This window comes from Schistocerca nitens, chromosome 10 (assembly GCF_023898315.1).
Source record: "Schistocerca nitens isolate TAMUIC-IGC-003100 chromosome 10, iqSchNite1.1, whole genome shotgun sequence".
Taxonomy (NCBI): domain Eukaryota; kingdom Metazoa; phylum Arthropoda; class Insecta; order Orthoptera; family Acrididae; genus Schistocerca; species Schistocerca nitens.
In genome coordinates this window covers 82,097,060-82,120,677 of record NC_064623.1, presented here as the reverse complement: position 1 = coordinate 82,120,677, position 23,618 = coordinate 82,097,060, and the positions used below count along the sequence as shown (strand labels likewise).

At 39.5% G+C, this 23,618-nt stretch overlaps 1 protein-coding gene across 1 annotated transcript in view; it reads right to left on the bottom strand.

Annotated features, from left to right (window-relative positions):
- Nucleotides 1-23,618, bottom strand: part of LOC126210165 (vam6/Vps39-like protein) — a 106,641-nt gene that overhangs the window by 23,411 nt on the left and 59,612 nt on the right. Inside the window, exons 8-12 of the mRNA XM_049939320.1 lie at nt 16,883-17,037; nt 13,015-13,200; nt 11,262-11,484; nt 7,870-8,042; nt 11-215 (exon numbers count right to left, since the gene is read on the bottom strand). Coding sequence (XP_049795277.1) covers nt 11-215; nt 7,870-8,042; nt 11,262-11,484; nt 13,015-13,200; nt 16,883-17,037 — 942 coding nt within the window. The remainder of the gene's footprint in view (nt 1-10; nt 216-7,869; nt 8,043-11,261; nt 11,485-13,014; nt 13,201-16,882; nt 17,038-23,618) is intronic.

Below are 23,618 nucleotides of genomic sequence, written 5' to 3'. Positions count from 1 at the left end.
AAATACTTACTGTCATACGGGAAGTGAATGAGCACAGTCTCGGGCGTATAGTGTTCAGATACTTCGAGAAAGTCTTGCAGCTTCACACGTAAAGCACGTCCGGCCTCAAAAGTCTCAGGGCTTTGTAGAAGTTGCAAACTGTGCTCCCTGTACTGATGCACCAGAGCATTGTGGAAGATGCAGTTCTTTTCTTGCCACACATGAATCACATGCTCCTGTAAAAACACAAATAGAAGATTGTCTGTGTCACTATAATCCACTAAGTTTTTTCCCCCAACTTGGAATGCTTCATTATCATAGGAGTACACAGTAGTGGATTGTCAGCTGCTGGTGATTTCAATCTGTAACAATTTTTCTTTACTGTTTTTTAATTTTGTAGTGCTATGGATTTAAGATTCATACAACTCCATATCATGGCATCTGATCGAGATGCATTCAGAATTCTGCAAAATATATGTACACTGTTTGATCAAAAGTATCTGGTTACCTATTAATGGAGTCCACCCCCAGTAGCTGAGTGGTCAGTGCGACGGAATGTCAATCCTAAGGGCCCGGGTTCGATTCCCGGCTGGGTTGGAGATTTTCTCCACTCAGGGACTGGGTGTTGTGTTGTCCTAATCATCATCATTTCATCCCCATCGACACCCAAGTCACCGAAGTGGTGTCAAATCGAAAGACTTGCACCCGGTGAACGGTCTACCTGACAGGAGGCCCTAGTCACACGACATTTACATTTACCTATTAATGGACACTAATACGGGGTGTGCCTGCACTCTAATGTTTTCCTGATGACCGGAGACTGTGTGGTATTGGGGTGCAAGTCTCACACGTCTCTCGCGAGTGATTTATGTATCGTGTGCAGCCGATCTTCATCTCAGGACAGACGGCTGCTTCGATCTTCACAATGCTTCTTCTCCGAAGATTTCATGCTGGTTAGGTAAATGATACTGAACTACTTCTCTACTTTTGAAACGATTTCTTATTCTCAGAATACTTTCACATCAGCTTCGCTATTTTTTCTTCTCCATAATAAATCAAATACACAAGTTTCACATGCGCTTTCAAGTCTCGTAAATCAACTATGTCTGGAAAACATAGTACTTAACATATATCATTACAGTCTCTTTTGGTCTTAATAGCCCTTGTCAAAACAGTTCTTGCTCCTAGCAAGTCAAACAGAGTATAAGAGTCTCCAGATAGAACATATTTCGTTTTTTCCCAACAGTCACTACTATTTCATTGCCAAAGAGTAGCTCTTGATTACTCTTTGTACTGGACATACGGCTTCTAAGGCATGCGTGGCCACCACTTGTCAGTGCCGATAGACCACCACAACTTTAGTCTTCTTGTAACACACGCGCGTCCTGCACACACATTAACTGTGGCGCAGTAGACACATTTACACTCTCACACACTCATCCTTAAAATATCGTGTGTCTGAGACGGTGAAATACAAGTGTCTCTAGAATTTACCCCCAAATTCTCGAGGCAGAACAACACTTCGCCTTTATGACAGATTCACCTCTGCTGGGGACACTTTCAACTAAGTATCTGAATGTCTGTGGAAGAATGACAGCCCATTCTTCGTCAAGAGCCCAAAACCAGAGAAGGTAGTACCTTTGGGGTCTAGATTGAAGATGACGTTCTAAAACATCCCAAAGGTGTTTCATTGGGTTCAGGTCGGGACTCAGGACAGGCAAGTCCATTTCATGAATGTTATTGTCCACAAACCATTCCCTCAAAGAGGCCACTTTATGACAGGTTCCATTACCATGCTGATACAAATGACCACCACCTCTTAACTGTTTCTCTAATGCATGTAGCACACAATTCTGAAAAATGTGTTCTTATCCTCCTGAATCTAGCATTTTCTTAAGCACAATAACCACAAAGAACGCCTCCATAATGTAACACCATCTCCTCTGTACTCCACTGCTGGCACTACACACGATAGCTGGTAACACTCTCCAGGTACTCACCAAGCCCAAGCTCAAACCCTTCCACAGGACCACAATGATTCGTCATTCCAAGTCACTCATTTCCTGTCATCCGTCCAGTGCGAAGTGGTGTCGCTCTCTACGGCATCTCGAGCATCACTTGGCACCGGCCACAGAAATGCATGGCTTACGAGGAGCTGCTCAACAATTGTACCCCTCTCCTTTCTGACGTCCTACGCACAGTAATCACACTAGCTGGACTGTTGCTAGCATCCTGGAATTCACGAGTGATTCCTTCCACTGATTTCGTACAGTTTTTACAACATTTTTCACAATGCTCAATGATCCCTATCTGTCAGTAAACGACATCTGTCTGGTCTCGGTTTAGGGGTGGTCATTTCTTTGTACATTGTATATCCACTTCACAATCCCATCACCGATGTTTGACGTGGCCAGCTGTAAAATGGTGAAAACGTTCCTGATGTTTTATTACTAAGGTGACATCCAATGAATAGTCCACGTTCGAAGTCACTGAGCTCCACTGACAAACTCATTCTGCTGTTATTGCTTCTCTGCTAACAACACTACGCCACCCCCACCTCCTTTTATACTGGTGGGTCTACCTCTTGAGACACCTAATGGCCAGTAGGTATTTTCCTGTGTTAAAAATATGGTTTTGACTGGTTGTTATTCTGATCAATTATTACATTCAAATAGCATTTACGGTCAATATTCTCACAAAATATCTGTTATTTTTATGTAATTAAAGCTTAAAAATCATTATATATAAAGATTTGGTCACACGATCAAAAACGCTTTGTCATTGGCCAACGTCCTAGTGATGTCGTAGACTAGGAATAAGACGAAGCTATACATGTGTGTTAGCTGAAGTTCAGAGGTTTTTACATACTTTAGCTGCAAACAGTTTAGCTATTTTGCGATGGAAAATCCAGTTACAGTCTTTAAGTAACAACACAAAGGAATTTTGAGAACGCCAATAGTGGATACCTTGCCAAAGTTGACGTGTTTATGCTCTACCCACTGTGTTTATGCTCCAACCACTTAGTGCAGCGATATGTGAAACGACGGACATTCTTTTCCCTGCTCCCTGCAACATCATTAACATCAGTCAAAACTAAGTAATTGCCGAACTTTTGCAAATGGGCCACTATATTATACTAGATTGTCAACTATCGATCACAAGTTACAACCCAAAGCACAATAAAATTATTCTTGGCAAATCTTTGTACCCGATTTCCTTTATAGAAGACATTCAGTAGAGATAGCGTTCTCCCGAAGTGGTCAGTGGTGCAAAGGATAGCACATCTGACTATGGATAATGAGGTTAAATGTTCGAATCTTGGAAGGGTCATTCATTTTTAAAAGTTTTACAGGAAATAAGAAAAGAGCATTAGCAAAATCAGATTGTAGTAGCTGTTTTGATGGTAGGATGTATTATATATAGCTTCACATTAGTCTTAGTCTGAGAAACAGACAACAGAGGATAAAAGCATTTACTTTGTGACCAAACAATTCACTTTTTTGGAAAGCATGACTAGTAGTGAAGATATCACCATACATAAGAGGTATGGCAATGAGGTTTTCTATACGGAGAGATTTAATGCATGTACAACATGCAGGTAACAGAAACATGACGGCTGTGATGTTTGTGAGTGTTAACTGACGTGTCAGTGTCGGAAGTAGACTTACTCCACCTTTGTGTAAGATGACTAAACTTCAAAAGTTTAAACAAAAAGGATCCTAGCTGGACAGTACAAAGATAAAAAAAAAAACATTATTTCCAATAAAGTAAAACACGGGTGGTCACTTCACTATATATCTTTTTGAAAGTGATGTGTCTGAAAGGCAGCTGCAAATGTAAGCGCATGTAAACAGCAAGCGGAGGGGGGATTCTGTTTCTGATTGGTGTGGTGAAGTTTTGTAATTGTGATTTGGTTTACATACGAAAGAACTGTAGAGTTGTTTTACAAGTAAGTTAAAATATTCTTTTGGGTGGATTTGAATTAGTGATCTATGGACATCATCTTGTGCAATTAGATGGTCTACCAACTGAGCTACTTAACAATTTATGTGAGGTTGGGTAAAATGACAATTTTCACTAAAAGTTTATTAATGATGTTCTCTTTCCTTGGGACAGTGTGTAAACATATCTTGGAAGTAAATTAATGTTAACTTCACAGTGCAACACATTTTTAATTAAGTTAGTGACATTGAGCGTCGCTCTAGTGGCAATTTGCCAGTATAATGCAACCACATTTTATGCATCTTCTAATTCTCTGGAACACAAAAAAAACTTTAGAAGAGTTTTTATAAATGTATTTGTACAGTATAGCACTATACACCATTTATGATCCACTTTCTGAAATTTAAATTCCAAAACATCACTGTGAATTAGCTTTATGACAGGAGCATAGAGCTAGCCATTGACGTCACAGACATCAAATGCCTCAAATGGAGCATTTTAACGGGATTTCATTTTATTTGTATTTCATTTTTGTTTTTATAAAAGTATACTGAAATTCAAGCGGAAAAAAATTATGTTATGAGTATAAAATGACATACATAATTACTTACGATAATTTCCAGAAAACAGTCAAATACCTTATTCTGTATTAACAAACAAGAGGACAGAATTTCTGCCAGTAATCATGTCCAGGAAGTGAAGTGTACAATACAAATGACAGACACACCCAAAAATGAACGGGACATACTTCCTAGCTTTCAGAACTAATAGTTCCTTCATTACGTACAGCATAAAGAATAGGTCACATAAAGTTAAAAGGATGAGCAAGCCACTCTGATCCCAGGATGGGAGAGACTCACCTGTAGTGGGAACAATTGCAGTGGTAGGGATAGTGGTTTGGGTGTGTCACTTGTTTTGGCAAGGATGTCTCTTAATGGCTTGGAATGTTGCCCCTTCAAGATAAGTACTAGCTGTTTATTCTACCTCCTCGTAATGAAACATACTTCCAATACGAGGAAGAGAAATAAACTGAAACACAACAAAAAGGACACAATGACGTCAGTGACCCTCAAATACACTGCTCTGCAAAACTCTATGACAAGATAGATAAAGCAACATGATATATTAAAAACTTGGTACGAATGAATAGAAGGTACAGAAGTATATTGCCAGAGGTCTCCCAGTCATGTACAGGAAGTTGGACTACAGCATCAGGTCAGTGAGACTATAGCACCAAATGGGGTTAGCCTTACAACAGAAGCTGTTGAACGAATGGGAAAAGACAGTCTGAGTCAATCACTGAGCAACCACAATGCACTATGGTAGTGTTCTTCACTACATCATGGCCCGCAGACATCTGGATGACTTCACACAGGGAAGAATCATAAGTAAGCTGGAAGACGGACAAAATGCGACGAGCGTAGCCCAAGAGTTTGGTAATGTCACAGCATTATTTCACTTGCATGGGGAGCATTCAGAAACATGTGCACTTCTGCCCGAAAGAGAGGAGGTGGTCGACTACTGTCAACTACGGTGGCAGATGACCACTACATCGTGCAACAACCAAGGAGGGGCCGATGTCCAACATGAGTGCAACTGCAACCACATTTAACAGGACTAGGAGACAAGTCACACTCTACAATGATGACTGGTACGCCGTGTTCCATTGATGCCCACACACTGGCATCATAATGGTAGTGGAGTATAGGGACTGGGCTGACGAGGAGTCATGCTCTTCTCAGATGACAGGATATTCAGTCCCTCATATGGCGAGAGGTGGGAACATATGAGGGCTATTCAGATTTTCCGTCTGACACCGCTAGGTGCGCACTGATAGCGTATATTTTGGTTTGTGTGTGCTCGGCAGCTCAGTCGGCATCCATCCATGACAGCAGGAACGTCTCTGCACATCTGGTTTTTTCGATATTCGAATTTGAAATGCACGCTGCAATCGAAAATCCCGCCAGTTGTGAGGTGCGGTCTGTGGTACAGTTTATGTTGGCAAAAAACCTAAAACCAATAGAAATTTATCGTTAACTGTGCGAAGTGTACGGAAACCAAGTAATGAGTGAATGTTCCATCCAGAAATGGTATCATGAACCAACATTCACGATGAAGAAGAGAGTGGACAGCTGAGCATTGTGACTGACGATCTTGTTGCTAAAGTTGATGAAACGATTCACGAAAATCATCACTTCACAATAACGGAGCTCTCGCTTTCTTTTCCACACATTTCACGGACTTTGTTGTTTGAAATATATCACTCAAAAGCTACGCTATCTCAAATTTTGTGCATGATGGGTGCGCAAAATGCTTACAAAGCACCATAAAGAACAGCGAATGGGGGCAACATTGACATTTCTGGAGGCCTATCACAAACATGGTGATTAATTACTGGATGGAATCATAACTGGTGATGAGATTTTGGTGAAACACATCAATTGTGAGACAACAGTCCATGGAGTGGGAGCATACAAGGTCCCCCCAAAAACCAAGAAAATGTTTGCAAACCTTGTCAGCTAGGAAGTTGACGGCGACAGTGTTTTGGGATAGGCAAGGTGTGCTTCTTACTGATTTTCCCAAATGTGGAGCAACCATAAATTCTGCCCGGTACTGTCAAATTTTGCACAGCCTTAGAAGAGCAGTTCAAAACAACGCCGAGGAAAGCTGACGTCCAAAATTTTGTTTTTGCATGACAATGCCTGAGCTCACATGGCAAACCATGTTAATTCATTCAGATTGGAAATTTTCCCTCATCCACCCTAGAGACCCGATCTTGCACCAAGCAACTTCCACTTGTTTCCCAAGAAGAAGAACTGGCTTGCAACGCAGTACTTTGATGATGACGTGGAATTCCAGGTGGGTGTGACTCACTGGCTGAAGTCTCGTGCGGCAGAATTGTATGACACAGGTCTTTCAAAGCTTGTCCACCACTATGATAAGTGCCTCAATATGTTTGGTGACTATGAGGAAAATTAGTACGTCAGTCGCTCTTTCAGATGTATATAATAAAATGTATTTCCTGAACTTAGTTTTTTTTTATGCCAAAACATTCCCTACTTTCTGAATAACCCTCATATAATGAATCCAGGAACACTGTCAAACACGGTCATTTTGGTGGTCCACGTGTTATGGTGTTGGGTGGCACACTACTGCATGTGCATACTGACCTGCAAATCTTTGAACCCCAGTAGACTCACTGGTCAACTTAAATGTGACACTGTACTCTTTTTCCCACTTGCATCTTTTTAGGAGCCATTCAGGCCCGACTACGTTTGTGGACGACAGTGCGTGACAACACTGAATGGCGCACGTGGAGGAGCTCTTGGAACGAGAGGATATTTGGTGAAGGGACTGGCCTGTCGATTTGCCCGACTTAAATCCCACTGAGTATGTGTGGGATGCACTGGGAGATGTATTGCAGCAAGTCGACATGCATCGACGACTAGCCACGAGTTGCCAACTGCTATGGCAGAGGTATGGGATGTCCTACCATAAGGATTCCTTACCACCCTTGTGGCCAACATGGGATCACATTGCAGGTCACACATTGCTGTCCATGGTAATCACCCACCCTATTACGAACCAAGTCTTGCCTTTTGTAATGACCAGGGGACCATCATAAGTCAAACTGATTTCAGTGTAATTATTGTCTTTCAACAAAAGCATTTTTTTTTCATCTCATTGTTTTCTTTCCGCGGCCTCCTGTACTATAAAGTATCAGTTCTTTCTAGATATGGCCCAAATTTCATCAGGCTATGTTCCTTGGAAATGACACACAAAGCAAAAGTTACTTTTTCCCTTAAGTTTTGCACGTTAGTCTATATCGATATTGTTGTTACAGTATCAGTTACAGCTTCTGCATTTAGATTTCAAACACGTACTGCAGTGCTATAATATGAATGAGTTCAGTTAAAAGAGTCTTACAACTACGTGTCTATTACTCACCAGATATGGCACTACAAGGTCCCTATGATTCCTGAGCAGAAAATCCAACACCTTGGGACGAGGCAGCTGCTCAACTTCATGCAAATCATCCGTGAATATCCGCAGGCCTTCCTCAGGACTTCTCTCCAGCACCCAGCCGGCAAAATCGAAGATCAGATTTATGTGATCCTTGCCTGTGAATTATTTTGAAACACATGCTATACTATTCATGATCCACAGTTGTTTTGAAGTTAACAATGAACTATTATCCATAATGTGATGAACTTGTTTATGCTATTAAATGGCTTACATCTAAAGTTTTCTGTACCTTGGATGTATAATCCCTAGGCATAATCTGATTAGACAGATGATTACCAAACAAGCGCAAAAGGGTGCCAAAATTCTACTACTAATAACAGCTCATTATGAGATGAGACAATTCCAGAAAAAGCAAAATCAGTGATATTCAAGAGTTACTTTGTACCAATACCGGCCTATGAAGTTAGCATGCACCCTCACAAAGAAAAAGTCGATGAGTCTCCAAGCATAAGAAATGAAAGTCCTTAAATCCACCATCCAGAAGACCAAAGTGGTAAGGTACGGAAGAAACTTCGAATCAAGACACCGCTTATAGAATGAGTTAGCACAACCAGAGTATGGTGATACGGGCATGTAATGAGAGTGGAGCCTGCACAAGTGTCTCGAATAAATTTTGAAAGAGAGGTGGAAGGAAAACTTTCTGTAAAAAGACCCTAAACCCATCGGATGGCTGCAATCTAGGATGACCTCACTGCCAGAGGAAGGACAATGAGTGATGACAGGTTGTATGTGGACAGAAGGAATCATAATGATCTCTGAGGGTAGCACTCTTGGTATTTATTTGGGGCTTTAAACAAAAATTCATGTTTGCAGAATGAGTCTTTCACTTTGCAGCACACTGTATACTGTTGTGAAACTACCAGGCGGATTAAACTGAACACCTAATCAAAATTTGAGACCAGAACCTTGCATTTTATGGGCAATGCCCTTATCTACAGAGTTATCATGACAAGGCTCACGACATGATGAAAAGTTAAAGCTGTGAAAGTACCGAGATGTCGTTGCCATCACATCATGAACAGTTGGCACAGCTCCTGCTCTTGCATCAAATTTAGTGAACCTTTATGTGAGGGTCATACTGGTCAACTCTTCATCACTAAACCTATTCACACTGCTGTGTATCGATGTCCATGAACAAGAAAAACAAATCAAGAGACAGAACTGAGCAGAACAGAGCACAAGATTAGGGGGAGAACAGTACATGTGCACTTAGAGCGTCAGTAGCTTTTCCAGAACAGTGAACAATAGCAAGTGACCACAATGAATCATTAGTTGCATCATTAGACAATATAGCAGAACCAATGAGACAATAGCATTAAATAAACACTGTCATGATGTCAAGTGTGCGGAATTATGTGGGGGGTAATGGAAATTATTGTGGAGAATGCTGCCACATGAAAGAGAATATTTCGTAAAATTTAAACTGTACTTTAAGGTTCCAGTCTACTCATCACCTTGAAAATGGCACATTGTGAAAATACCCCACACAGTTTCTGAAACGATCATCAGGCTGCGATACAGATCAGTCTGTCAGCTCCCTTCCAGTCACATTCACTGGCTCTGCCAATCCACAAAGTACCTATAACACTGAAATATGAAATGATGTTCCCAGAAATTCTTTCATATTCCAAGAAACATACAATGCAAGAAATAAACACAAAAACCAGCAACCAACTTTATAATCCATAATAGCTAGCTAACTAAAAGTCAATCTCATGCTAAGTTAAAAAACAAAAGTAATCAATTTGTATTTTCCACCAAAACAAGTCATTAGGTTCAGTGATTCTCAATGGCTACTGTACACTGTCACCCAATTAGCTACGACCAACACAAATAAATTGCCAATGGCAGCAGACAGTGGAAGAGATGCTGTCATTGTAGCCCCTGAAGGGCTACTCGGAAGCAGGAAGATTTAGAGAACACCAAATTACATTCGAATGAGTGTAGTGCCAGTTAATACAAATCTGATTACATGAGGTGTCAATGAGAAACAGAGAACAAATGGAATTGTGGTGAAGGCCAGGACACAGAAAGTCATCTACAATAGATTAGATTAGATTAATACTTGTTCCATAGATCATGAATACGACACTTCGTAATGATGTGGAACGTGTCAGGTTAATAAAAGATGTCTGTACAAGATATTACATTGCACAAAATATTGCATGACACGAATGTTTAAGTTTTTTTTTTTGTTTTTTTCCCCTTAATTTATATCTAAAAATTCAGCCAATGAGTAGAAGGAGTTGTCATCTAGAAATTCTTTTAATTTATTTTTTAATGTTAGTTGGCTATCTGTCAGGCTTTTGATGCTGTTTGGTAGGTGACCAAAGACTTTTGTGGCGGCATAATTTACCCCTTTCTGTGCCAAAGTCAGATTTAACCCTGCATAGTGAAGATCATCCTTTCTCCTGGTGTTATAGCTATGCACGCTGCCATTACTTTTGAACTGGGTTGGATTATTAACAACAAATTTCATAAGTGAATATATATACTGTGAAGTTACTGTGAGGATCCCTAGATCCTTAAATAGATGTCTGTAGGATGACCATGGGTGGGCTCCAGCAATTATTCTGATTACACGTTTTTGAGCAATGAATACTTTTCTACTCAATGATGAATTACCCCAGAATATGATGCCATACGAAAGCAGTGAATGAAAGTAGACATAGTAAGCTAATTTACCAACCACACCACAAGATGTACCCTTGATGACACATGGCTTGCACTGAACGTGGCCTGATACTGGGCTAAAAACTTTAAAAGAAATTTTCCGGGTATGTAAAAGTAAGTAAGGTTCCAGTTTCACAAACAAGACACAGCACTTACCATCTACATTTGCGCAGACACACTAAGTGCAATACAGATACAGAGAAAAACAGCGATTAGAAATGATGCACAATGCAGTTACTCTCTCACGAGCTGCAGGACAGTGTGAATACCTTATATCAAAATACCCAGAAAATATCTTTCAACAAAATCCTAAATTTTATAGGAAGAGTTTGGGTTTGCCCTGTATGTAGTATATAGCTTTTAATTTTGTTAAATAGTGTCTAGGCCATTTGAAATTTCCATTGTGTCCTTTCTTTTGTTTTACAAATCATTTATTTACATACGTTAATATATACCTACCTACCTACCTCCCTCCCTCTCTCTCTGTCTGTCTGTCTCTCTCTCTCTCTCTCTCTCTCTCTCTCCCCCCCCCCCTCTATCTATCTATCTTCCTCTCCCTCCCCCTCCCCCCTCTCTCTCTCTCTTTGAATGGAGCAGTACTGACAATGATGGTGACAGTCCGGCTTGGCCCTTTAACTCACCGAGGTGCTGTAGGTACTGGATGGTGCGCTCATGTCCATACAGGGCTGAGTCTACTTGGTCGGCCTGCTTCTGCAGCAGTTCCAGTGCCTTTCGGTGCAGGCCCTTGGTCTGGTACAGGATCACCAGCTCACTGTACTTTTGGTGTCTCCGCAGGGTCTTCTCTGTCTCCACCAGGTGACACTGGTTCAGCCTCAGCAGGGGAGCCACCAAGGCATCGTTTGTCTGCAATAGTTGTCATAATCTTCGCATAATGGTGAACAAGTGTATGAATACTATACTAATACGATAATGGAAAATGCTGAGATAGTTCAATTAATGGCATGAGAATGAGAAAAGACAGTCACTCAGTATGTTGAGAAAGTGGTAAGCAGAAAAACTGCACATAAACAAGGCGCTGGACACTACGGTTCAGCTTTGGGACTTGGGTCCTTTGTTTGCGCCAGAATGTACTGCTACATTCAATAGGTACAGAGACAACAGGGGTAAGAGGGGCATGATGAAAAGGGAGAAAGAAAAAGAAAAAATAACACCAAGAGAAGAGGGAGGGAGGGAGGGAGGGAAGAGGGAGAGAGGGGGGGGGGGGAGAGAGAGAGAGAGAGAGAGAGAGAGAGAGAGAGAGAGAGAGAGAGACTGGGAGGGAGGGGGGGAAGGCATCAAAGAAAACAAGAAAAGGGGGGAGGGGGGGGACAAGATTCTCTCAAAGAATAAGGATTGATTCCAAAAATATCACTCTCATGCAGTTATAACACTGGCACAAAGCACCCTCCACCATGCGCTGTACAGTAACTGTACTGTAACTTCTAAAATTTTTTTATGTAGTCTTCAGTTGCACAACAGTGGTGATAAAGGACAAATTAAATGAGAGAATCCAATGTGAAATAGCATAAATTATATAACAAAATTTTAACATTATCAGAATGAAAGCTATAAGGATGCAGATATACAGGAAGTCCACACGAAACCACCTTCACTTGTGGTTTGCAGCATCATATAAAACATTCAAAATGTTCTCTGAAAATTTTTTCCAATCAGCTCCTTTTTGTTTTGTTTCAGATATTAAATAATTACCAGAAATGACTGCACTTCAAAAGTGACCTTAATATGTGGTGTGGTATGTAGAAACCAAATAACCTACTGCTCTCCACAGAAATTTTTGATCTGAATTTCAAAGGGAGCTGCCGGACACTAAGAAGATTAAGGTGTGGTACAACAAGTTGCTAGCTGATGAGAACATCAACAGATAAGTCAGATTCTGGCGGAAAATGCACATGTGATGAAAAGTTAGAGATCACAGGTGTCTTCCAAAGAAACCCATCAAAGTCAGTTCGTCAAGCATCGAGAGAGCTAAACATCATTTGCTCAACAGTACAGGTGCTACATAAACAACTTTGTTTGCAGGCTTACAAAGTACAAATTGCGCAACTGTGGATGCAATGGCCTTTTTCACGCCAGATGTGCTTGTGCGCATTAAGTCCCATATTGGTTTTTAATTGCATTTGGGAATCAGGTTGGTTTCATTTGGACACCCTGTACAACAATACATGATGTAGCATTAAATCTTCTTCAAAATGCACAAAGCACAAGGGAGAAAGGAAAAGTACTGGAGGCAAGTAAAAGAAAAATGTGACTGGAGACAGACACAGGTTGGAGACTACATGGAAAGAATTATGTGCACAAAGTCATAATTCACAATGCAAAAAGTATAAAGCTATAAGTAGAGGCTATCTTCTTTCTAAATTAATGTTCATTTACCTGAAGGTAACATTTCAGCAGAGTTGTGTCTATGATTTGCAGCAGCTGTTGTGTGGACTTGTTCATGTTGCTTCCCTCTGCCACTACATTGTCACTGTTCCTTATGTTATAATTGTTGTTGTTATTCACATTGTTACCCATCGCTTTGTTTTGGACAGTGTTGCCAGCCATCAATTTAAGACGGACCTGTCAACATTTTTTGCATCTCTTAAGTATGCTGATGGCACTATACTTTTAAATTAAATTACAACACATTTTGAGGATGTCAGATAAACAGCACACACCTCAATGTATTTCTTGAAATTTTCCCTGCATAAATAGTATTCCATGAAGTTTCAGGACTGCAAGCAGATTACTTCAACTTCTTGCCATGATGTTTCAGCTGACAACCATTCGGCCATCTTCAGGTGAGTGTCTTTCACTGGAGATTGCTAGTTCACATCACTAACTTTATACCAAAAATTGGTGCAGATACACATGCACAAAGGCAGCTGCTACATGAGTGACCTTTGTCAATTCTTGTGCCCTCATCAAATATTGCTTCATCTACAGCATGCAGGCATATGCATAACAGTGATGCTAAATGTGCGCTCTCTGTCAGAATATGCACTCATGGAGTTAAAATACAGCTGTCAGAATTATTTAAATTAACTGTTACTAACCGTGTTGTTGGCCATAAAATTTTTTCTTACTGAAGAAATTAAAGAAATCACCAGGTCTCACACCTTATTCAGTTGAAAGCCGCCATCACGATTAATAGGATCTTCTGCCAAACGTATTTCTACTGATTCCTTAATGACTGAATCCCAAAGGGATCTCGTCAATGCCAAGATTTCTGTGGCAGAATAATCCATGGAATGTCCTGTGAAGATACAATGCTTGGCGATCACTGACTTACTGGGCTGTGGAAGGTGAGTGTGGTGATTGTGCTCAATGCATCTTTAATGCACTGTGTGCATTGTCTGACCAATGTAGGCTTTGCCACACTGGCAGAGTACTCCAGAATCTACAGAACATCTAACCTGTGTGGCAAAGCCCACGCTGGCCAGACAATGTGCATAGTGCTTGAAACAAGTGTTGAGCATGATCACCACACTCGCCTTTTACAGCCCATTAAGTCAGCCATAGACATGCATTGTATCTCCACAAGACATTCCATGTAGTATACTGCCACAGATATCTTAGCATCGACAAGATCCTTCTGGGACTGAGTTTGAAGGAATCAGTAGAAATACGTTTGGCAGAAGATCTTATTAATCGTGATGGCAGATTTCAACTGGGTTAGGCATGTGTACGTGCTTCAGGATTATGTTTGGAATAACTTAGGATGCAGTTGATGGGAACAACCACGTCAGTGTACTGTGTAGAATTGTGTGTTAAGTTATATACATCCTTAAGAAAAACACACTTTCTGAGTAACTGATACATTAATACTAAACCCTGAAAAAACCAACACTGGATAAGTATTTAGCTGGTGTTGAGAATTAATGTAGCAAAAAAAAGCAGTGTGTTGGAACGGCATGTTCAAAGATCGACTAAGCTGCCTTACACTTAAAATTAAGCTTTTCTACCAAGTGGTAACAGAAGAATCAATTAATGAGTTAACATGAGTCTAATATAGTTCTAGCATTTCACCAGTTAACACCTGATTCTTTCAAAGAATCAAACTCCTATGTATAAAGCACCTTCTGATACTTTAGACATGAGTTAATGTGTTAAACAGATGATGTTAGGCATGCCAGTGAGAAAAAGTTTAGAAAAAATTTGAAATTATGTTTAAATTTGTCTCAGGTCACAGAAGTCAATAAATGCTCTCACCATCAAACACTGGAAAAGTATAGCGTGGGTAATTTGTGCTCTATTTTAAGCAAAACCTACTTTTTCACACACATCAATGTTTATGATGTCATATCTCCCGAACTATGTGTAGTACAATGATATAATTTTGCAAGTACTTTCACTGAATAAGTGGATACTGTCTGCAAAAAGTATTGGGAATAGAATCAGTCATAAAGAAGTAATAAATTAAAATATAATGTCGGATGAGACTGCTTTACTGCATGAACAGAGAAAACGTAATATCTAACAAACTTTTTTTCCTTCATATTTTTGTAGGGATGAGAGGAAGAAAAAATTTCATCAAGTTTAGAAATTGTGTGTACAGCTTGTTGGAAGTCACTAAGGGCACGTATTCTCAAATACTGGATGAATATAGCCTGGATATTTCCATGCCTCTGGGCGGTAAGGCCTGACTGCTTATGATACGAGTCAAGCAAGCTGAGCAGTCAGTGGGGAATTAGTACTCGGAGATGACAGTGGCCACGAGTGTGTGAGCTATGCATTAGTGAATATGTGTGTGTGTGTGTGTGTGTGGTTTTTTTTTTTTTAAGGACTATGTCCAATAGCTGATAATACCTAGCGGTCTTCTTTTGATGTGCCCGCTGCCACTCAATGTGTCCTCTATGCGGTGTGCAGCAACCTACTCTATTTCACATCTTAACCTAACAAACCAACTATTCTTTGACATTCATGAAGCCCCTTCTTTTAGTCAAGAAATCATAGAATTCAGCACCTCCTGATTGCTCATCCAATCTATCCATGTAATCTTCGGCATTCTTCTGTTAATACCACACTTCAAAAGATTTGTCGTAATCCAACACGCTTTAAAGTATGTCGACGTGTTGCCTTCATCTGCCCGATCGCCACATCTGTCTCCAGTAGAGCGCATACGGGACATCATCGGACAACAACTCCAGTGTCATCCGCCTCTGTATTGACTGACAAAGTGCAACAGGTTTGGAACTCCATAATACAAAGTGACAGCTGGCACTTGTACCCCACAACACATGCATGTTTGCATGTCTCCATTCAACATTCTGGCTAGTTATTAATGCACCAGCATTTCACATTTGCAGTGGCTTTTCTTGCACTTACATTACCCTGTGGTCTTACAATGTTAATCACTTAAACATGTTACGTAGACAAATATATTCACGAAATTTCATTACTCTACATTTATTATTTTTTGGTGTTGCGATTTTTCCCCCTGTGTATGTTTATCTTTTCTGAATAAAAATTTTTTGTTGTTGTCAATCAGCATTTTATAGCTCCGCCCCTACTTCTGCCAATGCCAGTTATTTTGCTACTGCAATCCCCCCTAAAAAAAAAAAAAAAAAAAAAAAAAAAAAAAAAAAAAAAAAAAAAAAAAAAAAAAAATTTCTGTTACTTTTAGTGTCTCATTTCCTAATGTAATTCTACAAGCATCATCTCAATGTAATGTGACAACATTTCACAGTCCTTGTTATCCACTACATTTACCTGATAGAATTACACTGTCACTGGCAAAACTTAAAATATTTATTTCTTCTCCTTCAACAATCATTCCTTTTCCAAAATTTCTTCTAAGTTTCCTAACTAAATAACAAGAGAGATGGGTTATAATGCTGCTTCACTCCTTTCTGAACTATTGCCTCTCTTTTGTGTCCTTTGGCTTTTATAATTACCACCTGGTTTCTTTACAAATTGTAAATAATTTTTCATCCACTGTAATTTATTTTATCCCCAATGTCTTCAGAATTTTAAAGAGTGTACTCCCATCAACAATGCCAAAAATCTTTTGCAAACACATAAGTATGTACTTTAATTAACATTATCTTAATACAATTCTAAAAACAGAAAAATTGTACATAGACAGGGGTAGTCAGAATGAACAGTACAACCTACTCAGAATCAATGCACCAATTAGTGCACTAGTTGTTGACAAGATTTTATAACTGTTTTGGTACTATTATGATCAATAACAGTAAGTAGTGATAATTTTGGGATTTCATTTTTAAATACTTGAAGTAGTGTGTACTTTTGAATTTACCTCAGTGAGGAATTCAATCAACGCAAGAAGAGCATTTTCGAGCTCTCGATCTTGAAGCTTCTGTCGAATAGGGTGCCTGTCGGGACTGTCCAGAGTCGGCTGTCGTGTCTCCTGCGGAAGTAGATCCGGGAACAGACGAATCACATCATACGGATCTGCCACATATGTTGAAGAAACATGTCACCTGCCATAGTAGTAACTGTGTTTTAAGTTTACAGTGGTAACTGAAAATATGCAGTTTATTTATTTAGATACTTATTACATAGAAACATTACTGTGTGCTGACACAGGTGTGGAACGAGTCAAAACAAATAATTTAGTATTATATAAATGTGATTTACACTCCCATACAGAGACATGAGGGAATCTTACAATGAACTATATAAAACTGTCTAGCAATTAAATGAACATTTTGTCAGGTTTATCAAACCAAAAGATGAAACTATTAAGAATTATGGAAGATTGCAAATATTATTAATCATGTAAAAATAAAACAGGTACAGAAATTAAAATTTGAACTGGAACACAAAAATCAAGACAAATGTGTGAAACAATCTGCCCATCTCTCTTTAGAAATTGATCAAGACAATAAATTCCTTGTAAAGAAAAATGCTTTTAGCTTACTTTTAACTAATTTGTTAACTCATGGGGACTTAATATAGCTTGCAATATGTTGTGATATAGTGGGCAGTATTCCTATTTACTTAAGGACTCTGACAGGAGGTTTTTGCAGGCCCTCAATATACAATTGTAATAATCATTCTTGGATGATAAAAGACTATTTGATACCAGTGAATTGTTTCACAATATGAGTCCATAAGCTCCGAAGTGAATTGAAATATTAAAAATTGGTTTGCTCTGAGAAACTAATATCCGAAATTATGTTGGAAACAAATTTTATTTAGCACAAACTTTTTGAAACTTGGCAGATACAATGTTCTCAGTTAAACCTTCTATTGATGTGGATACTTATTTTTGAGCAATATACCCTTTATATCTGTTTACTACCACGTGAAACAAGTATCGCCTGTCGACCTTTATGGTACGAAGGTGATCTTACTGAGACCAGCTCATCCTGATATCCTACCCACACAACCCAATGCCATTTTCCATCATACTCCTAATCTGTGTAATATCTTTGGTAAACAGTATGACAATCTCAGACTGTTACCACTTTTCCAGCACTCCTACTCCCACTATTCTATCCACTACAAAACCTGCCTATGCTCTCAGCCACTATCATTTATTCCAAAACCACCACTGGTAAGGCCAAAAACATCAAAGACAGCACAACATGTGGAACCACACTTATTGTTCACCAATTAACATGTAACATTTATTCACTGAGCCATGTTTTATATAGGAATGCCACCAATAAAGTGACTGAATACATGAATTGGCACAGGAGACCTGTCCACCTCATGGACACCCAGTACCCATTTGCTGAAAGTACTCTGCAGCATGACTCAAGGGGTCTGAGTTCCTTGCAACACCGCATTTGAATCCACCTGTCCAACAGTAATGTTGCTGAACTCTGTAAGTGGGAACTTGCTCCCCAACATCCCATCATCCTCCTAGATTTTATCTCCGTGAACATATAATTCCCCCTTTCTGTTTTCCGTTATTATTACTTTTTCTTTTTTTCCCCATTATTACTACTTTTTCTTTATTTTTATTTATTTATTTATTTACTTAATTATTTTCTTCACTAATAACTCCCCATCCCCATTTATTTAAACAACTAGCTCCCATGTATAAAACAGCTAAATTTTCACACATCTCAAATCTTTATCATGCCACATCTCCTGGACTATGTCTCATACAGTGATACAATTTTGCAGGTACTTTCAGTGGTATATGTGAATACACCACTGCAAAGTGTGTTGTGAATAGATTTAGTAGTAAAGACATAATAAATTGTCATGTTACTGCATGAACAGCAAAGCTATAGCAAGCAATAAACTTTTTTCTTTTGTGTGTGTGTGTGTGTGTGTGTGTGTGTGTGTGTGTGTTTGGGGGGGGGGGGGAGAGGAGGGGGAGGGGGGATGACAGCAAGGAAATTACAGGATGGCACATGAAATGTGTCACCATTTTGTTTTTGAGTAAAAATTTTACTGTCAAGACGAACTCAAAGGAACACATACTACAACAGAAAACACTCTGCAGAAAATTGTTTTAACTCAGGGCACGCTCAATATGTCCACCATTCTGATTCCTAACTTGCTTCACACAAATATTAATGTTAGCAATAGCCATATGGCACATGGCTTCTGTGATTTCACTGCAGCTTGAAAAAATTAGGGATCTAGGCTCCATCCAATCATGTGGAAGTTTCGGGAAAGTTGTTTCCTTCGGGTATTCCCAAAGAAAGAGGTTGAGGCCTGGACTATTGGGGGTAGAGAAATTTTCTGTCACTGAAATGACCTGGAAATCTGAGTGAATGGACCTGTATGTCAAAATGCTCATGTCAGAAATCCAGCACAATGATTGCACTAAGTGGCCTTGCTCCATGTTGCATGAACCACTGCACGATGAAGGGCAATGCAGTACCAAGAATCTGTGGAACAAAGTTATTGCAGAGCATGCTCAAATAACAGACACGGTTCACAGTTTCTTCACGGAAAAAAGGTTCAATAAGGTCGTGACTGGAAATTGTGACCCACACTGTTATCCTTTGAGCACAATGTTGTTGTTCGTGAAGCACTTGTGAATTATCAGTAGCCCAAAAGCAAATATTTTGTTTGTCAACCACATCGTCCAAATGAAAATGCACCTTGTCTGAAAACTAAATGTAGAGAGTTTGTACTCTCCCAGCAGGCAAACAGTAGTCTCTAACATTCTCCAGCGAGCTTCTGCGCACAGGTTATCTTATATGGGTACATCCGGTGGTCACCTTTAAGAATCTGTTGAACGGAGCATCTGGATACATCTAGTTCCACGGCTGCCCTTCTGCAAAATTTGCCAGGACTTCTCCTATACAGATTGATCACACAGCCTGTGAACAGTTCTCTTGGAAGACGCCCACTGTGTGTTCAACTGCCGTTGAAACCACCTTCAAATCGCAACAGGACTTTTCATTTCATGAAAAAGTAACACAACTGCCAATCGCAGCTACATTGTTAGTCATCTATTGTCGGCTGTGTTGTAAACAGTAGTCTCCTAGCGACAGTATTTTTAATTACGCATCATTTTGTAACTCATTTGTTTCTCCGTGATCTACTGTTATTGCTGTTGTGATGGTCAATGGGATATCTAATTCTACTCATAAATTATGTATGAAACAAATGGTGACACATTTCGTGTGCCATCCTGTATATGTCATGTTTGTTGGAAGTCACTAAGTGATCTCGTTCTCAAACAGTGAATACAGCCTGAGCAATTTGTGTCATGTGAGTTACACTGCCTAACTTAATACATGGTTTCTTGTGTTATCCCTTTTGTGTAACATTATGCATCTTAAGGACTAGATTATGACAGTATTTTAAATATAGTGAACAGTTATATGAAATACTGAAAATCAAATTTCTGTTGCTCCTGGAACCATTACACAAACAAAGTGCACCTGGGAACAGATGACTCTCTTAGCCATTTAGCAATATATGAGGTGTGATTAAAAAGTAATCAGACCATTTTATTTTTGCAGGCTTTAACATATTACCTTCAATTTTTTTGATGTTCTTGCTACACATGTTCCTGATGTATGTTTGCATTTTCAGCTGTTTCGAATATTTAGTTTATTGTTGACAGTTGAAAAAGTAATGTGTGTTTTCGAGTGCTCATTGAATTTTTACTTTTGAAAATGACTGAACAAAGAATTTGCATTAAATTTTGCTAGAAAAATGAAATAAAGTGCAGCACTGCATTTGAAATGTTGACTACAGCTACTGGCAATCTACTATGAGTAAGACAAGAGTTTACAAGTGGCATAAACATTTCACAGAGGGTCAAGAAGACGTTGAAGATGACTAGCACTCTGGACACCCTAGCACATCAATTACTGACAACATTGTGGAAGAAGTAAAGAAAACAGATCTTGAAAAATCACTGAATCACCATCAGAGAGGTTGCTGATGATGTCGGCACATCCTTTCGCTCATGCCAAGCATTTTTTTCAGATGATTTGGGCACGAAAGGCATCGTAGAAAAGTTTGTTCCAAAACTGTTGAATTTCGATAAAAAATGATGTTGCATAGATATTGCACAGCAGTTGCTGAATGAAGTCAACAACAATCCAGAACTTCAACTGGAGGTTATAACGTGAGGAAACACAGGTATATGGGTATGATGTCGAAACCAAGGACCAATCGAACCAATGGAAACTGCCTGAAGAGCCAAGATTGAAAAAAATTTGACAAGTTCGATCATTGTTTTCTTCAATTACGATGGAACAGTGCATCGTGAGTTTCTGCCTTATGGTCATACGGTCAATAAAGAATACTACCTGGAAGCTATGCATCAATTGCGTGAAGCAATCCGAAGAAAATGATCAGAATTGTTGCAAAACCACTAGTGGAAACTCCATCACGATAATGCTCCTGCTCACACCCTCATGCTTGTTTGTGATTTTTTTGGCAAAAGACAAAACTGTTATGCTGCCTCAACCACCATACTCACTGGATATGCTCCCCCCCCCCCCCCCTCGCCCCTGAGACTTCCTTTTTATTCCCAAAGCTGAAGAGAACCAAGAAAGGACGTCATTTTACCCCACTGATGAGATAAAAACAAATCGCTGCAGGAGCTGAACGTCATAACAAGAAGTGAGTTCCAGAAGTGCTTCCAAGATTGGAAAAAGTGCTGGCATGAGTGTATTATATCTGAAAAGGTTTATTTTGAAGGCAAGAATGTAGTTGTTGTTGAATAAATAAATTCTTCAAGAAAAACATAAATTCCCATTACTTTTTGATCACAACTCATGGATTGGTTTTAACTGCCCCCCCCCCCCCCCCCCCCACCCTTGTGGTTCATTTCTTTTCCTTTTAATCCATCTATGTTGCTCACTCTATCATTGTAACTTCTCTGGACTGATGTTAGCAAAGTGCTTACCAATGTGTCCACCTACTCTCTCATGCCTCCCCCTTCGTCTGTCTTTGCCTCTCCTCACTGTCTCGACAGGGGGGGGGGGGGGGCGGCGGCGGCTGTCATCCACAGGGGTCAGTGATTAACAACCTTAAGCAACCTACTACTCTTTTCTCTGCAAGTAAGGATATAACAGTTCCAAAGTTGGCGTTCTTTCTTATACTCCAACAACAGTCCGTCTCATAATTTTATCAAGTGCGTTTCTCTTTTGGTATTATAAATTACACTTGTCACAGTAATGTAATGCAGTATATTAAAGATGGATGGGCCAGCAGCTCTGAGTTAGTTTTAAATCTCTGTGTCACTATCAGGATATTGAAAAAGGAAAACCAAACACTAATGTACAGAAGTCCACATTATCTCATCACTGTCATGCCTGATTTATGATCACTATTATTAGTGAAATACTACATGTAGGATTTACATGACATGACTGATTACTGCTAACTTAGCACATGCTTCACACTAGAAAGAATAAATACACAGAAGATTTAAATTTTGACCTAATGATAACAAATTATTACTCTGAAATAAATGGACAATGTAATAAAATCATGAAAAAATATTTCATTCGTCTTTCACAGAAAAAAAAAGAATGTTGTGTTGAAAAGTGTGATTAATGCATGTGAAACTTCTGAGCAGATTTATATTAATTACTGTAGACAAAAGAATATTCATAAATTTCTTCAAAAATACAAAACCTATAAATATAAATAATTCAGTCATTTATCAAGAAATAGTGGGAATTAGTGAAGTTCGGTGGCAGGAGGAACAAGACTTTTGGTCAGGTGATTACAGGGTTATAAATACAAAATCAAATAGGGGTAATGCAGGAGTAGCTTTAATAATGAATAAAAAAATAGGAGTGCGGGTTAGCTACTACAAACAGCATAGTGAACGCATTATTGTGGCCAAGATAGACACAAATCCCATGCCTACTACAGTAGTACAAGTTTATATGCCAACTAGCTCTGCAGATGATGAAGAAATTGATGAAATGTATGACGAGATAAAAGAAATTATTCAGGTAGTGAAGGGAGACGAAAATTTAATAGTCATGGGTGACTGGAATTTGTCAGTAGGAAAATGTGGTGGTGGTTAGTGTTTAACGTCTCGTCGACAACGAGGTCATTAGAGACGGAGCGCAAGCTCGGGTTAGGGAAGGATTGGGAAGGAAATCGGCCGTGCCCTTTTAAAGGAACCATCCCGGCATTTGCCTGAAACGATTTAGGGAAATCACGGAAAACCTAAATCAGGATGGCCGGAGACGGGATTGAACCGTCGTCCTCCCGAATGCGAGTCCAGTGTGCTAACCACTGCGCCACCTCGCTCGGTGTCAGTAGGAAAAGGGAGAGAAGGAAACATAGTAGGTGAATATGGATTGGGGGTGAAGAAATGAAAGAGGAAGCCGCCTTGTAGAATTTTGCACAGAGCATAACTTAATCATAGCTAACACTTGGTTCAAGAATCATAAAAGAAGGTTGTATACCTGGAAGAATCCTGGATATACTAAAAGGTATCAGATAGATTATATAATGGTAAGACAGAGATTTAGGAACCAGGTTTTAAATTGTAAGACATTTCCAGGGGCATATGTGGATTCTGACCACAATCTATTGGTTATGAACTGCAGATTGAAACTGAAGAAACTGCAAAAATG